The sequence below is a fragment of the Cydia fagiglandana genome, chromosome 7 (genome assembly GCF_963556715.1).
Source record: "Cydia fagiglandana chromosome 7, ilCydFagi1.1, whole genome shotgun sequence".
NCBI lineage: Eukaryota > Metazoa > Arthropoda > Insecta > Lepidoptera > Tortricidae > Cydia > Cydia fagiglandana.
Genome location: NC_085938.1, coordinates 4,564,333 through 4,581,813, shown reverse-complemented (window position 1 = coordinate 4,581,813; position 17,481 = coordinate 4,564,333). Strand labels below are relative to the sequence as shown.

Sequence of the window (17,481 nt, the reverse complement as noted above, 5' to 3'; positions counted from 1 at the left end):
TTAGTTTATTATCGAGAACACTCAAAATTAATGTTACCGGAAGTTACAGTGAGTTTTCAAGAAAGCCGAAAATGATATAACTACGGATTCGTAATTACGAGTTCCTAGAAATCTCTACACGTACGCGGAACGCTGAGCTCCTGCATTTCAATTCTATGAATTTCTGCGTACAATTTACAATAAATAAATAAATTAATTTTTTTTTTTCGCCTCACAAAGGATAATTTTACAACAAATTTTTTGTTTCATATTATTTTTACAATAACCTTTGTGAGGGACTGGAGTCCGAACTAGGTTGGACCTGTATTACAGATCTCCAGGCCCTCACCCCGGAAATACAAGTTGCAGTGGCAATAAACAAGGAATTTGAATGAGCTGAGATACGTATTTAATATAAGTCCCCCGTGCAATGTGAATAGATTTGTATACAATAGTAGGTAGGTAGTAGGTTTTCCAACTAGGGCGCTAACATCCCAGTTTTATATATATTTAGTAATATGGTTTTAACACTTTGGGGACAGATTCTGTAGAACTTTTGAATAAGAAACTATGGGCATTTTATCCAAATCGGTGACAGAGTATTTCGCTATTTTGGGAGTAAGTAAGTTGTAAATTCATTATAATTTTAAAAATAAAATTATACTCTTAAGGCCAATTGTTCGTTTATGATGACGACAAACTGTAAATAACGGCCAATGATCAAATCTAAAATACAGTCCTTTTTTAGCCCGATTGTTTATTATCAGTTGTCCTATTTTCAGGACTCCAGGGCCCTATTTCACCAACGTGACAAATGTCGCATTTGTCGACATCACTGTTACTGACGTCACAGGCCTCCATAGGCTACATAGGGTACGTACGATGGTAGGCGGTAACCGGGCGGTGTGGTTGTTTGCCACCAACATGTTAATAAAAAAAAACTCCACTATATCGCCAGTAAATAAGTACTTATTTTGCGAAGCTAATGACAATTGTCACAAGAAATACGACAATTGTCACGAAATTCCGACACAGAACTCATTTGCTGTCAAGAATTACCGAAAGTTCTTTGAAATCTTGTGACAATTGTCATCATTATCATCATAAATATCACAAGAGAAATAACTGTTTTTTGCCGATATAATAAAGTTTTTTTAAATAATACAATGTTGGTGACAAACAGTTATACGGCCCGCCCGATGGTAAGCGATAACCGTAGCCCATGGATGCCTGTGACGTCAGCAACACTGAGACTTGTCGAATTGTCGCACCTGTCACGTTGGTGAAATGGGGGCCAGGTCGTTACTTAAATTCATCATTTTAAAAATCATGGAGCCTTACAAAGTTGAAGTAATGGCACAATAGTAATGTTGTTTTAATTGTTTAATTACAATTAATAAATTGTATTACTCAACTAGTCCATCTACTAAATAAAACCTACAGATCACACATTACTTACGAGAACATTTATAATATTTTACATATTTATTATATAATTAATAATATTCATCTAATATTTAATCATAACAATCATGACCACCATGGTCCTATTTAATTTACTTATATAATAATAAGGATAATTATTATATACAATACTTAGTACATATACAAATTGCGATGAGTACATATTTATACACAAATGGGCAGGAACAGTAAATATAAAAGTACCTAGAATAAAAAAGAAAACTTTGTTTAATTTTATTTCGTTGTTATTTACCCGTAAATCTTAAGAGGGTCATTAAAATAGTACTAGGGTCAAATATACCCTAAATAAGTTCTCGAAAGCGAACCCTTTGAATGCTAGGAATCTTTAAGCATCTCAAACGAATAGAGAGATCGTTATTCCATCTGCCAAAAAAAAAAGTGAAAATTGTAAAACATTAATTTAGGCACGTGAAAATTAGGAAAAACACATGATAAATAAAAATATCCCAAAATATATTTATAGTACCTATAATATAGTTTCTCTATCAGAAAGTTAAAACAGAATGGAAGACTAAACAGGAGCAAATTCCAATCAATGTAAATCCAAATAATTTAAGTCGATACACATTTTTACTTATACAATACATATATTCAATTATACACTCGTTTTAGGCCGAAAGTAAGGGTCAGTACTATTGAAACCAATAGTTCTTATATTGAATTTAAATTGCACAATTATGTAGCTGAATTAGGTACTCAAAATGGATACCATAAGAATTCTTTTCAGATTTTACAAAGTATTAGTTACATTGCATAGAGCACAGATACAGCATTGAAAAGAAATGACAAGTCCGTAATTATTAATTAGTGCATGTGTCGGCGGCCGATTGTAAGATCAGGCATATCGTGAAATTCCTAGGCATATCGTGAAACGTGAAAATCTTTGACTCGTTCCCTGAGTCGACGGGGCAGGGGCCTATTTCGGGGCAGTTTGCCCGTCGGACATCTGAAGCAACCTAACGAACCTATCTTACCTATATATTGGTTTAATGTGACTATCGTCAAAACATCACACAGGAACATTACGATCTGCCTAATCTTACGATCGGCCGCCGTCATATGTATATCGCCACTTAGCAAGCAGCTAAAGAATTATACACAGAAGTATAAAACAATGCAGGTGAGAATTCTCAATTTAAACTGAACAGTGTCAATAAGTCTCCGAGTATACTCGGCCGCTTTCTGCGTGGCCATACCTATTGGTATGGTACCTATCCGTAATGGTACCCGGTATTATTATATCGGGTTCATAATCATAATACTTTAAAAGACAAAGGAAGATCGCGTGGCTATAATTATTTATGCTACGTTCAGACGTGGGAGTTTTGGGGGAAAAATTAAAAAACAAGTAGATAATTCCCTTATCGATAAACTTAATTATCGATGCTACTCCCATAATCTAGTATGTTAATCGCTCCCAGCTATGTAGCTTTGTTTGGAAGTGTATTTTGTATTACATATTTCGGAGACCATGATAAAGTAGGTTACACAAAGCATAATTTTAAATTTACGCCAGATTGCATCATAAAATAGTTATTAATTTATCAATTTAAAATAAAAAGCGAAAGCAAATGCAAAGCAATAGCATAATAGAATGGTTAATATAAGTAAAAGACATACTTGAAGAAAAACGCAAAAATTATGAGTGAAGTTTCAAAAAACCTTTTAAAATGAGGAAGTTAAAATTGATGATAGGAAATCCCTACCTGTCATTTAATTTTTCCCTCAAAAATCCTTATGTCTGGCTATATTAAATCATCCCTAAACTTAAAGCAGAGTAGTTATAATACAACCGATTCCTATAATGGTAGTTCTTATTAAAATTCTTTTATGTACAAACTGCGAAGGTCCAGCCGCCCGGGGCCTGACATCATCGGAGGACTCTGAAATATTAAAATAAAAGATGAGAAATGCGGAAACACTGGGAAAATGGAACGAGGGAATGTTCGAGCTCCAACACTTTCCTTTATTTTGCGGGGTTTAGTGGAGAAAGAACACTGTTTTATTCACTTTTAGATTGCTAGATCTAAGTAGTCACGATTAAGTACATTACTTTTCTTGCAAGTATATAAGGTAAACGTACTGGTGCTCGACGTGGTCCCAGTACATGTAATCTTGAAACTGAAGTCATTGTCAATAGAGGTGACATCAGGGTGTCATCCATTGCGCATTTTTTTTTAGACAAGCCGGATTCTAGGCTTGGAATTTGGTAAAGCGATATCTTATAATAAGACCAATAAACGCACCTAAGAAATGTATACCTTTCTTAGGTGAGTTTATTGGTTTATTATTTTAGCCAGGGGCAGTTTCACTATAGGATTGCGGCCAGACACTTTAAAGTAGTGTTTTTTTTTTCGTTTTTATTGAGGTGATCAATAATTGTACAATTATTTATATGATGTAGATGATAATGATTCCTAAACTTACCTGATTATTATCTCGTAAATAGTTAGCGATGTACAAAACAGCGTAAGCGCCAACGATGACCCGACCGCACCTGTGTACAAGTAAAAGGTCTACTATTACAAAAAGTCTATTTCATTTCCAAAAAACATCACATATATTAATGAGCATAACATTTCACATTACTGATGTTGGAACTAAGACCGCCAAGCTGAAATACATGTCTGCCGCAGAGGTGGGCCAAAATAATCACGGTATGGGTGCCGCGAGACGGGCGAGGATCTGGTAGGCCCAGACGGTGATGGCGGGATGACCTGGACGCATATCTTAACGACTGGCCGGAGATTGCTCAAAACCGAGACGAATGGAAGTCGAGTCGAGCCTTTGCCCAGCAGTATAATAATAATATTTCACGGAAATACGTTATATAATTTCAATTCAGGCATATTTAAATGCACCGTTCGAAATTTAATAATGTTATCACTAGATTCACTAGTATGCAAAAATAAAACTTTTCTCCAGGCAATATGTTATTACATAAATAAACCTCTGAGTCGTAATAACTACCAAGAGAATGTCATTAACTTTTTGTCTGACTGATCGAATGCTGACCGAATTCATTCATTTGTGTCCACTACACGACACAATCAAGGTTCGAACCCACGATTTTTGACCAACATATGTACACACATAATTATGTTACTTGTTATATAACTTAATATCAAGTAAACGTACCTACTCCATTTAAGGTAACAGGTAGTGCTGGACATGCTGATGGCCAATACATGACACCTTGCTGTCACCTCTATTGACAATGACTTAAGTTTCAAGATGTACTGGGACCGCGTCGAACACCAGTACGTTTACCTTATCAGAAAACCTTCAATATAAATTCATTAGTAATTTCGTTGTAGGTATACTATCAGATATTTCGAGAGAAATATTTGTAATTGAAACGCATAATAGCTACCGTTGTTGCGATAACGATTGTGGTGCTTCGCCCCTATTCAGCCGTTATAGAGCGTATCTAACCAATCAGCATTTCGGCTGCGTTAGTTTAGAATGTAATACTATCGGCTCGATTCGGGAAATGAATTGGAGACTCACTAGATATGAAATAGTGAAGATAAGTGACATTTCACTGCAAAAGGTGGATGCGCCGGTGCGGATGGCGCCGCGATTCGGAAAATGAATGGGAGATTCACTAGATATGAATTATTGAAGATAAATATCTTTACTATATCGTATCTAGTTAATCTCTAATTCATTTCCCGAATCCCGCCGTATGTATAGTATTGACGACCAATTTGATGTTATTATAACAGGCTTATGAATGTGCTTAGTTATCGCAGCAGATTTGTTATTTAATGTGGTATTTTTACCATCATTAGATTACTTAGTATCTAATCCCATTATGTTTGGTGGTAACGGAATGCATTGTATGAAATTGTAACACTTGTGTAAAAATTTTGGAGTCGCTTAGTTGCGTTAGTTTAGATTACTTACATAATATTGACGCCTAATTAATTATTAACGTTATATACTTATCTATAAATTTTGCCTGGCAAGGGAGAAGATATAGTGTACTATTCCTATTTATTTAAAGTTGTACCCGCAACTTGCATTTTAGATTATCGAATTTTTATATTATTTCCACGCAGAATCACGAGCTCTGTCGATACTAAAAAAAGTATCCTGAAAAGTTCATGATTTTTTTGTCCGTTTAGTTACGGTCATAAAAGGTTGTATAGTAACCAAATTTGTAAAAAATATCTTAATCATTTTTTGTTGAAGTATTTTTGGTTTTTGCTTCCTGTTAACTTCGCATAGGTCTTCGTTGCGGACACTATGAACGATTTTTTTATGGTGAAAAGTTCTCGGAAATTTCTGGGGTATATTAGTAGAAACAGCAGTACATTACTACTCGTATGACGTCAGAAATAACCCACAAACCCGCGGCATACAGTAATGAAACGAAAACTAACCGCTGGAAAAATACGTAGAAAAAATATAGTTCATTCTGTTACAAGAAAGGTTACAGTATGATTCGTGTATTATTTTTGTATATGTTATACATGGTGAGCGGTCTCTATAGGCAGAAATAGCTTTTTATATGTAGGTGCAGTGCATTCAATTTTATTTGTGCCTTGAGATTTGTTATACCGATAAAATATTGAGTTCTAAGTACGGATACCATCAGCTTGGCATTGACATAGTTAAACGCTATCGTGAACGTAATTTACTGTCTATGTATCTCGCTCGTACTGACAAATTAGTGCGAAAGAGATATATAGAAAGTAAATTACGTTCATGATAGCGTTTATGTCAATGATAAACTGATTGTAGCCGTAAAGGTCTTAAACCGTACTAAAATGATACTACAAAAATACCATACGTTTTCATAACTCAGAGGAGGTTTATACGACTAACAGTGAAATTGCGCTTACATTGTACAATGTACAGGATAGAGAATTCTATCAAATTGAATTGAAAACTGACCAAAAACAATCCAACAACAAAATTAAAACCTTACAATTTTCTCGAATACATTAAGTAGGTAATTCTTATTTGTAAACGAACTCTTTATGGTTTTTGTTTCCTTGTATTGAATACGTCCATGATTCAAAAAATATAAAAAAAAATAATCCAGGAAAAAAATCTTGATCGCCTCGTCAAAAACACCCTGTATGCTCGCTTACACGAGACCGGACCAAATGTTGCCACGCGGATCCTTATTTAATAAAGTCGATCAAATGAACAATACATTCGGTCAGAGCAAGAAAGATATTAGACTGTACGATATTGCTGTACCGAAATATAGTGTTTCCATTTGTTCCAACGAAATGAGGGATCTTATGTTATTGGATTCATATTCGTATAGTCAGCAGCAATAGTTGCTAAGCGGGCGAGGTGTTCAAAATGATCTTGACGCGACTTTATTGTTAAGAGAATAAGGGCGCGTCAAGGTAATTTTGAACATCTTGCCCGCTTAGCAACTTCTGTTGCTGACTGTACTAGCAGTTAGGATGACAGAACTGGCTTCCTATAATTTTTTTATAAAAATGTAACACATTTTAAATGGTACCAGAGTTGAAAAAGGAATTCATTGGAATCCTTTTGATGTATCTCTGAAGCCGTTTTTCAGAAAAATCTATTTGTTTGAATGAGTCTGGCCTAACCGCGAAAATCGAAGTTTATAAATTGCGGGTATTTTTCTCTGTCACTCTAATTACGCCTTCATTGGAGTAAAAGAGAAAGATCCCCGCAATTTGCGAATTGCGGTAGCCCCTCTGCTTCCCATTAGGTACCGCGCGCGATTGGTCGCAACACTCGCAACGAGTTACGTTAGACTGCACGATTGGCTCCGAATTCGTGAGTGACACCGCTGAACTAGCACCATTCTTAGTGTTATAAATATTATTCAATGGCCTCCAGAATAATGTCAAAGCTTAATGCACCCACTACAATTGAAATCAAAAAGCTATCACATTTCACATTTCCGACCTCTCGGTACCTACAGACTAACATTAAATCCTAAAAGCCAATGTAATGCCTACTTAATAGCACGATTTGGCAAGAGTTAGATGGAGAGCCCCACATATTTCTCCAAAGCCAGACTTGGAATTTAAATTGGTCTGCTTCCTATCATTGTGCATTTCACTCCATTTCTTCACCGGATGAGGTTGTAGAAGATTTATATGTATAGAGGTTCAAGCTTACATTTTGACATCAAAATGATATCTTAACGATGTTAATACATGTACGGACAAGTACGAGCGAAATGCACACGAATGGTCACATCATTTTGTCAACGTGTACGTTAGAATTGGCCTCATGCTTTATATTATGTAAAGATAGTACCTACAATTTACAATTTGAACATACATAAATAATATAATATAGGCAAATTTATGGCCCGATTCGAAGTTTAAGATACGTGAAATATTTCGGCAAGATTACGATATGGATTAGATATGTCAGTGTCACATGAGACGTTTCTTCAAACAAAAATGTCACTTTTGACACTGACATATCTAATCCATATCGTATCTAGCCGTATTTTTGATGTATCTTAAAGTTCGAATCGGGCAGTGAGACCCGCGTGACCCACGTTATTATTACCTAATATATCCAGTGGGAATAAGGATATAAATAACGTTCAAAAGAAAATCGGACCAAAAATACAAAATCTGCCAAGGAATACTCGCCTTAAGCAATGGGAATAACAGCCAAGGATTGAATAAACAAACTCCTACCTACTTTTATAATAAACGCAAACAAGAGAGTGGATCTTCTTCTTTCCAAAAAATCCTATGTGCCATCGAATCAAGTACACATCACGCCATTTTATTTCTGTGGTCAGAACACGCTATAAATACTCTTTATCTCTCTTTTATCCACTAGACAAGAGCAGATAAACAAACAATCGCGGGTACAAGAAGCGTGTGATGTTGGCCATGAAAATTGACAATTCAGACAGTCTCATTCAATTTCAGATCACTATCACCAGAGGGCCTACCGTCGACATCGAAGTTCGCAAATTGCGTGTATCTTTCTCTTATACTCCAATTAAGGCGTAATTAGAGTGACAGAGGAAGTCGCTGTACTAGGCATGGGCTCCAATTTTTAGTGCCGATGACGTCTTTTCGTAATAAAATATTTTAGAAAAGGAATATAGTCATCAAATTAAAAAAAAAAACTTTCAGAATGTCTACTCTCTATGGTTTTCACAACATGTTGCAAATTATAAAACAATAATATAAATTAATCTTTTTTTTGTCTTAATGATTGATTGTCCAAAACGTTCTCTTTATTTTTATTTTATATTGCTACATCCACAATATTACACCACACAAAAGATTTAAAAACGAAATCTTTAAAATATGAATAAAAATAATTTTCACATGATTTTTAGACGTCTCTAAAGTTCCTTCACAAGCAAAAAAAGGAAGAAATACGTTCGGGTTGGATAAATAAAATATACAAATGATCCCCTTACTTTGTCCGCCACTGTATTATCCTTAGTGCCCTCCATGATTGAGATACTTTCTACTGTCAACAGTATCTTTGAGTAAACGTTACATTTATAGAGTATTGTCAATACAGTAACCATTACAAATATTGCTCAAGTTCTGTTCCCTATTATTTTGTAATAATATATAAATAAATAAATATAAATAAGGCTTGTGTTGTTATTAGACGGCGATTGATTCTGACGTTGGGGTTATTTATATATATAGTGCTGTGGTCCAATGTACATTCTTAAGAGGTTTTTATGTAAACATACCGGGTGTGGCCCGTAACACGAGCAAATAATTAAAACATAGATTGTACTCCTCAAACGGTGACAATTTTGTTCAACAAATTTTAAAAATTATGAAGTATTTAGCGTCCTTATTTTTCATACTATATAAATATTATCTTCAATGGACGCCATCGCCATTGCGTCTTAGAATAAACTTTAAAGTGTATTAAAAATCAAACCACAAGTTATTTTTAAAAGTCGCTGAACAAATGTAGGTACACAAAATGTGTAGTATGAGGAGTACAGCCTACAGTAAAATTTTTTGCTCATATTACAGGCCACACCCGGTATATATTGCCTGATATTCGTATATCTATGGGGGCCGGTTTTTGTAGTACCATTACGCAAAAACGGCAAAAAAATCAAGTTTGTTGTACGGGAGCCCCACTTCAATATTTATTTTAATCTGTTTTTAGAATTTGTTTTTATAGCGGCAACAGAAATAAATCATCTGTGAAAATTTCACGATTCATGAGATATAGCCTGGTGACAGACAGACGGACGGACGGACGGACAGCAGAGTCTTAGTAATAGGGTTCCGTTATTGTACGGAACCCTAAAAGTCGCCCGCCTGTTTGAAACGCAGCCGAAACATAAGTATATTTTCTTAGTAGGTACCTATAGGTAATAAGTAACTCTTAGGTACTAGATTCTAAATTTAACCTAAAAGCGACACGTTTACTGGATTAGCTAAGACTCCGACTAAGTCACGGGGCGGGTTGAACTGTACGTAAATCAGTCATAATCGCGAGAGCTCATAAACCCGAGACTCGCGATTAAGATGGCGGGACACGTGTCGCGCTAAACGACGGTTAATCGCGGTTTAAGACTGGCGCGCTCCTCTTGGGACTATACCTGCTCTTTAAGCGGTGGGTTTTTATTTGTTTTCTCGCTCGTAATTATGCCAATTTCATCATGCTTTTTAATTTCAGTTATAGCGCCTTATTTGGAAACAAAATAAATATATAGGTCATCATCATCATCATCATGTCAGCCTTAAGACGTCCACTGCTGAATATAGGCCTCCCCCTTGGACCTCCATTCGTACCGGTTGGAAGCGACCCGCATTCAGCGTCTTCCGGCGGCCTTAACAAGGTCGTCCGTCCATCTTGTGGGTGGACGTCCTACGCTGCGCTTGCTAGTCCGTGGTCTCCACTCGAGCACTTTTCGACCCCATCGGCCATCTTCTCTGCGCGCAATGTGGCCTGCCCATTGCCACTTCAGTTTGCTAATCCGGTGGGCTATGTCGGTGACTTTAGTTCGTCTACGGATCTCCTCATTTCTGATTCGATCACGCAGGGAAACTCCGAGCATAGCCCTCTCCATAGCTCGTTGAGCGACTTTGAATTTTGAGATGAGGCCGATAGTGAAAGACCACGTTTCGGAGCCGTAAGTCATATATAGTAGTCAATATATAGGTAAGGCCATAAAAAGTAAAGTAGTGTCAAGGCGGAAACAGTGGCTCAGCTTGAACAGTGGCTCAGTCCCCAAATATCGCCTCTCTCGTGTTGAAACAAGGTTAAGTGAGCCACTGTACCCGGATTTTTTCTACTGAGCCACTGTTCCCTCCTTGATCCTAACTTATACTTGTATAGTTACATTTAGGTACCTAATTTATGTCAATAAGGCGAACATATTTCTTTTCTTTGATCTTTAAATGACTTAGTGCATACGAATGCGAACCTTTGGCTGATTATTGCTTTAATGTATGAGTGTCAAAATGATGTATGACATTTAGATTTTTGTATCAATGATTGATTGACGTTTAGGTATTGAAACTAAAACGTAATATCATATCGTATGGTCAGGAAATGAATGCTCAAAAAACATTGTAGAGGGAAATGCTAGGAACAGAATTTTTGACTCCGTAACTTTGTTTGGACTAGTTAGGAGGTGAACATATCAAAAGTCCCCGGCTGTAGCCCCGGTGCTGGGGGGTAGAGGGGGGTAAGAAGGTCGAATTTTTCGGTTTTTCATTGATATCTTGTTTTTCCCTCTATACCTTCTTATTGCTTGGCCTAATTTTGCTTCCGTCACTTGATAGAGTTAGACCAAGAAAAGTCTGCAGCAATATTGATAACCCACGCAGTGCTAGTGTTATTTACGTCATAATTTCATGGAAGTTTGACGTTTAAAACTATTTTCGGTCTGACTCTACGAGTATTTCGTGAATCCCTTGGGAACCGCCTATTTCTACCATAAAGTGGCCACTTTACCCTTAGACCCGCAAACTATCTTTATGCAAAAATCACATCGATCGGTTGCTCGGTTTTTTGTGATATAATACGCGTAGGTACAAAAAAACACACCTTATATAAAATCTCTTGTATGGTGATCAAAAATCGTTGGTTACCTCGGTTGTGCTGTATAAAGCAGATAAAACGGTTTTCGGAAATAATGCAAAAAGATGACTAAAAAGTCGGCCAGGATCCATAAATAACTTTATTGTATAACATGACGAAATTAAGGTTCACGTTTGTCAAATGCGCTTCGGAACCTTAAAAATCTACCTACAAGTCGTACAAACTACGATAGTACAAATTTTTTTATAAACACATGACAACTGTAATTTTACCAATGTTAATTACCCTTATACCTATATCTCGTCATATTGCCAAGCAAACCTCAACTTTAATTAAACAGCCAAGAGCTGAAATTCACTTGATTGCCATGCGATGAACGCTCCCGAAGACAATTGAATTAGGTCGTTATGGCTGCGAGGTAATGATAAAACGTATACCATATATACAAACACTAACCTATTACCGAATATAGAAGTACAGTCGCCATCATATATATCGGAGCGGCTAAGGCGCTCACAAATATCTGAGCACGCCTCTATTGTCAAGGCGTTAGAGTGCGTGTTCAGATATTGTGCACACCTTGGACGCTCCGATATATCTGATGGTGACTGTACATCGGTGGCCCTTATGCCTTTTGTAATTGGTCCACTGATGTACAGTTAAGAGTGTTACTGCTTGTATGCCTCCGAAAATGCGTTTCATAAAACTGATCGTCACCTGGTCAACTGAACCTCACCATCTTTTAGGAACATTACACTGTCATTCGTTCAAAGTTTAAATGTAACTTGATACCCTTCATCCATATTAATGTGACGTTCCAAGTCAAAAGATACCTTATGGCGGCTGGCGCTTACGTCGCCTAGCGCCGCGATATTATTGGAGCGGCGTTAATAATAGCGTAAGCCCCACCCGCCATAAGGTACCTTTACCCGTGGGACGTCACATTTCCATATTTAGTACCTATTATGATAATTATTATGTCTTAAGTTGGCTTAAGTATATCTGACAGATCTTACTTAACCTTAACTTTGGTGTCCCAGATACATAAGACCATTAAAATTTGCTCGAACAAGGTCGCAGTAAGTAGGCCCCAAGTGGAACGCGTAGGGCTGCGTAATTAGATCGTGTGCAAGCGCATAATGAGGCGTTAATTAGGCTAATCAAATGTGCGTGTGCCAACCCTGTCTTCCAAATATAAATCCGAGATTAAAATAAAGACTTTTAAGATATTATCCACCGAAATGCTGCCGACTTTTGGGACTTTTTGCTTTGATTCGTCAGCTTATTGTACCTAAGGTTGATGAATATGGAAATTTCAATATTTTATACGTTGACAGGGTGAGGTCTATGTTTAATTTAAAAAGGTTATGGAGGGCATTACATAAGGAAAAGGGTTAGATTGACTGAAGTGCAATTACGCACGTGTATGAAATTTTTGATAGGTATTCAAATGGCCCACCCATTTAGGTATCTAAAACACATTTTCACCGTGAAATATGCATCTAGAAGTTTCGAACCCAGGATCCATCAGCTTCGTAGGCAGTAGGTCGCTGCACTGGAAAGGGTCGGACAGAAGGCCGTTATAAAAGTCGGAAGCCAAACGGCTCGATTCTGAAAATGTATTAGATCTCTACTAGACCTCAACAAGTTACCATATGGATAATTTAAAGATATTTGTAAAATAGATATGTCAAATTTGACGTTTCCGCGATTCTGGAGGCCCTCTTGAACGATTTCGACAAGTTATGACTTAGATATCCAAGTCACATCTAGTCGATATCTAATGTAAATCTAGTTGATCTCTATATCGTTTCTAGAGCTTGTGATTATCTCGTTTCCCGAATACGCGTGAAAGTAAGCCAGAGGAAGTTTGATGTCACCAGTTATCGAATAACCGTCCAGAATTGCGCCACCTGACCTAAAACTCGATACCTGCGACCATTACCGCTTTAATGAAACTCATAACGCTCCGCTCACTTGTTAAGTCATTAAAAAACCCATCAATTTTTACCATCGTGCCCCTCTAGGGTTGCTAATCCCATCGCTTTGTGCTCTGAGTTGAGCGTTTAACTGAAGCAAACCATTAAAAATGGACACTGTATAAAATCTCCAATCCAGACTAGTACGTAAATTGTTTTTCGGAACTTATGTGCGGAATATTATTTTGATATCGTTAAATGCAGTTTACTAGTTTAGTACTTAGGATAAAAACACATATGTAAGCAATATCTGTTACAAGCATGCCGTGTTTGCCTGTAATTGGGTGAATACTCTAGCAATATTATTTTACAACTTGTTATTTATAAGTATTTTTTGTATTGCACCTGTTGGCGAACCTAATAAATAAATAAAATAGATATACCTACCCCTTACATCTCATAATGTCTCAAAAGGGAATCTGCGTGTCGGCTTCGGCTCCGCGCACGCTTCCCCAATGCCCCGAACACCATTGTTCCATTTGTAAAAACATGACTTTGTTGAGATTTTTTCCAATTTACGTAACAAAAAACAAAAGTAATCACAACTTAAAATTCGACTATAGTAGGGTTGATATGACTGCCCTGTTTTTGAAATTGAAATTGAAAATCTTTATTTCAGGTCTGTCGACCCATATTCTGTTAGTATACACGGTGCTTAAAATATGTTAGTTGAGTACATACATTATAAAATCAATAAATTAAATTAAAATTAAATTAAAAATAAAAAACAATTAAAATCTAAATCAGTTAAAATACAACATATTTTGACAGGGCGCAATTTTTTCGCTTTTTTATTAGGTATTGACTTGGCAAAAATATGGCTAAACGTTTCAAATTAGTATTTTAATTTGTATTTGTATGATGATAGCAATCACAAATCTTGCATACTGGTATAGTTCGTTTTTTAGCAAAAAAAAAGTAAACAATCTTGACATGTCTTTTAATTGAAAAACACTTTGTAAAAATAAGTCAAGGCAAATATGTATTAACAATTATGAATCTAATACGATCATTTATATTCTTCTGCTTTCAGAAGTGATAGTTACTGATTTTTGAAAAGCGTTTTTCAATTAAGAGACATATCAAGATCGCTTACCTTTTTTCTAATGCTAAAAAACCGATCTATAGGTAGGGGTGCGAAACTTCTGAGATCGGCCAAACTCGGCTCCGTTCGGCTCAGCATTGCTCCGAGCAATTATTAGGGTTGGCACCACTTGACTTCCTTTTGCGTGCACGACCACAGATAAGATAATCACTTGAATTTTGACAACCCTAAATAGCCGAAAGGAATAGTGCCATATATTAGAAAGGAATAGCAAGATTCGACCCTGAACCGCTGTCAAACTTCGATTTTGTAGGAAGTTGCCTTTCTGTACGGCAGTACTATTATTTATTCTGTGCTATAGGGGAAGCAATCGCTCGCAAAGCTCTAAGAATACACGGTCAGTCATGTTATTCGAGCACATTTCCCGGTAATCTGCCGACAAAATTGCAATCATAATTTTTCGCCTCTTTTTAACGAATTTAATAAGTCCGGAACTGACAATTCACATCCCTTAGCTTTAATAGAATAAAGATACGGCGATAAAAATGTAATTACCATAAAATTGCGTGTAGACCGTGTAACATAATGGCGGAATTGGAGAGCGGGAGGTCTGGGGGGCTACCGCGAAAACCGAAATTCGTAAATTGCGGGGATCTTTCTCTTTTACTCTAATGAAGGCGTAATAAGTGTGACAGAGAAAAATGCCCGCAATTTGCGAACTTCGACTTTCGCGGTTATAGCCCTGAGGGCCTACCGCGAACCACGTTCGACGTGTTGCCTCTAACTGCCGTATTCGAACTTCAAGATATTCACAAGAGACGACACGTACTAGATCCATTCTAGATACGTTATAGTTTAGATATCAACTAGTTCTCTTTTGCAGCGCAATTCGGGCATCCAATGTCACTTTTACGTTAGATAGAGTAATAGCGGAGTCAGTTATGAAGTTGACCCAAAAAAATTTTATTAAGCTATGAGCTTCATCACATATGATCTTTGAGTAATTCTAAGCATTTCAAGCCTGGGAGGCAATAAGGGGAGGGGGGTACAAAGATGGCCGCCACCCGTCATCATTCAAAAAAATCTGTTCTGGTCCTGGTGGCTACTAGGGCAAGTTTGGTATCATTTTCGTATAAACCGGAGACGTAGAATTCATTGCTGATATTTGTTTTTTTCAGCTTCATAGTAATTTTACAAGAAAAACGTAAAAAGATGAAAATTTAGGATGGAGGTTTTTGCTTTGAAAGCTAATAACTTTTGTATAGTGGCCAAAAATATCATATAAAAATACTATAATATAGCGTAATTCATGCAGATTCTAAACATATACACGTTGAGTAATATCCTACTGCAAAAAGATGGTGAAAAAATTATTAAATGACCGCAGCGCGGGTAGTTGGACTTTCTTTTATCTTGCGGACCGTCGTTTATCTTACAAAATGATCGAGTACGAGTATCTACGTAGGTATGCTTACTTTGCTAGATTTTATGGTGACGAATAAAATACTTTCATCCAGACATAATTCATCATACAGACATAATTTTATGCACTTTAATTTTAATGCACTTGCAACGATTTGAGTGGGGCCTAGTGTTATTTGACCGGTGTTTTCTGTAAGATGGAGGTAAGTACGTACTTTCCCAGTTGGGCTCTGCTCGGATAGATCTGGAATGACATCCGCTGTGCTGTGCCCTACCACACAAAGCGAGATGACAGTGCCCATTCCTCTCTTTTGAACGTAGTTTAAGGATATACCCGGGTCCAAAATTGGGTCCGAGAAATAACTATTATAAATAAAATTATTCTAATAAAATAGCGTTCTTATTTTTGCTGATAATATTAAAACACTATTTATGAGAGAAATTGTACTACTTAGGAAGAGGCAAAATATTTATTTTCACGATAATTTTCATGCTATAACTCACTTTAAGTAATTTTATAGGTACTTACTTGTTGTTTTTAATAAATAACTTCAACCTGCACATAACATTCATTTGGATTTGATTTGGTTTGATTTTGTTTGATATTTTACATTTAATGTTTGCTTCAGGTTGGTGTGGTGAAAAATTCTGTGTTTCACTCGGCGGCAAATTTTGTTTAACCCTCGTTCTTTGAAACCCTTACAACGCTCAAGATTCCATTTTTCGAACCACTCACTACGCTCGTGGTTCAATTTTGAAATCTTTCGCTTGATCGGGTATCAATATTAGCACGAGCGGTTAAACAACAACTTTGCCCCCTTGTAAAACAAATAACTATTATGCGGAGAGCTTACATTTAGAAATCATAACAGCTATGTATATTTGTCATACTAATATAGGTTATGCAAGTATGACTTGGTGACAAACCAACGAAGCCCCGCCTCGCGGGGCTTCTATTTTCTGCTCTGAGGGATAAAAGGTAACTAACGAACCTAACCTAACCCAACCTGAAATTGCGGTTGTACATGATCTTATTTGTTAAGCGAGCCGCCTTCCTCTTTAGACATGGGGATACCTGTGTGTATTTTTTAACCTATACCAGAATTATGTCTGTGTACTGGAAACTGCGGACATTAAATATACAGAAAGCATTTTATTCGTCATCATAAAATCTAGCAAAGTAAGCATAGTTACCTACGTAGATACTCGTACTCGACCATTTTGTAAGATAAACGCCGCCTAGCGAGAGTCCAACTACCCGCGCTGCGGTCATTTAATAATTTTTTCACCATCTTTTTGCAGTAGGATATTACTAAACATGTATATGTTTAGAAGCTGCATAAATTGCGCTTTATTATAGTATTTTTTTATGATACTTTTGGCCACTATACAAAAGTTATTAGCTCTCAAAGCAAAAACCTCCATCCCAAATTTTTATCTTTTTACGTTTTTCTTGCAAAATTACTATGAAACTGAAAAAAACAAATATCAGTAATGAATTCCACGTCTTCGGTTTATACCAAAATGATACCAATCTTGCCCTAGTAGCCACCAAGACCA

The 17,481-nt window shown here is 36.6% G+C and overlaps 1 protein-coding gene across 1 annotated transcript in view; it reads right to left on the bottom strand.

Annotated features, from left to right (window-relative positions):
- Positions 1-3,235: 3,235 nt before the first annotated feature.
- Positions 3,236-17,481, bottom strand: part of LOC134665745 (uncharacterized) — a 286,311-nt gene continuing 272,065 nt past the window's right edge. Inside the window, exons 8-9 of the mRNA XM_063522719.1 lie at positions 3,892-3,961; positions 3,236-3,347 (exon numbers count right to left, since the gene is read on the bottom strand). Coding sequence (XP_063378789.1) covers positions 3,335-3,347; positions 3,892-3,961 — 83 coding nt within the window. The 3' untranslated portion in view covers positions 3,236-3,334. The remainder of the gene's footprint in view (positions 3,348-3,891; positions 3,962-17,481) is intronic.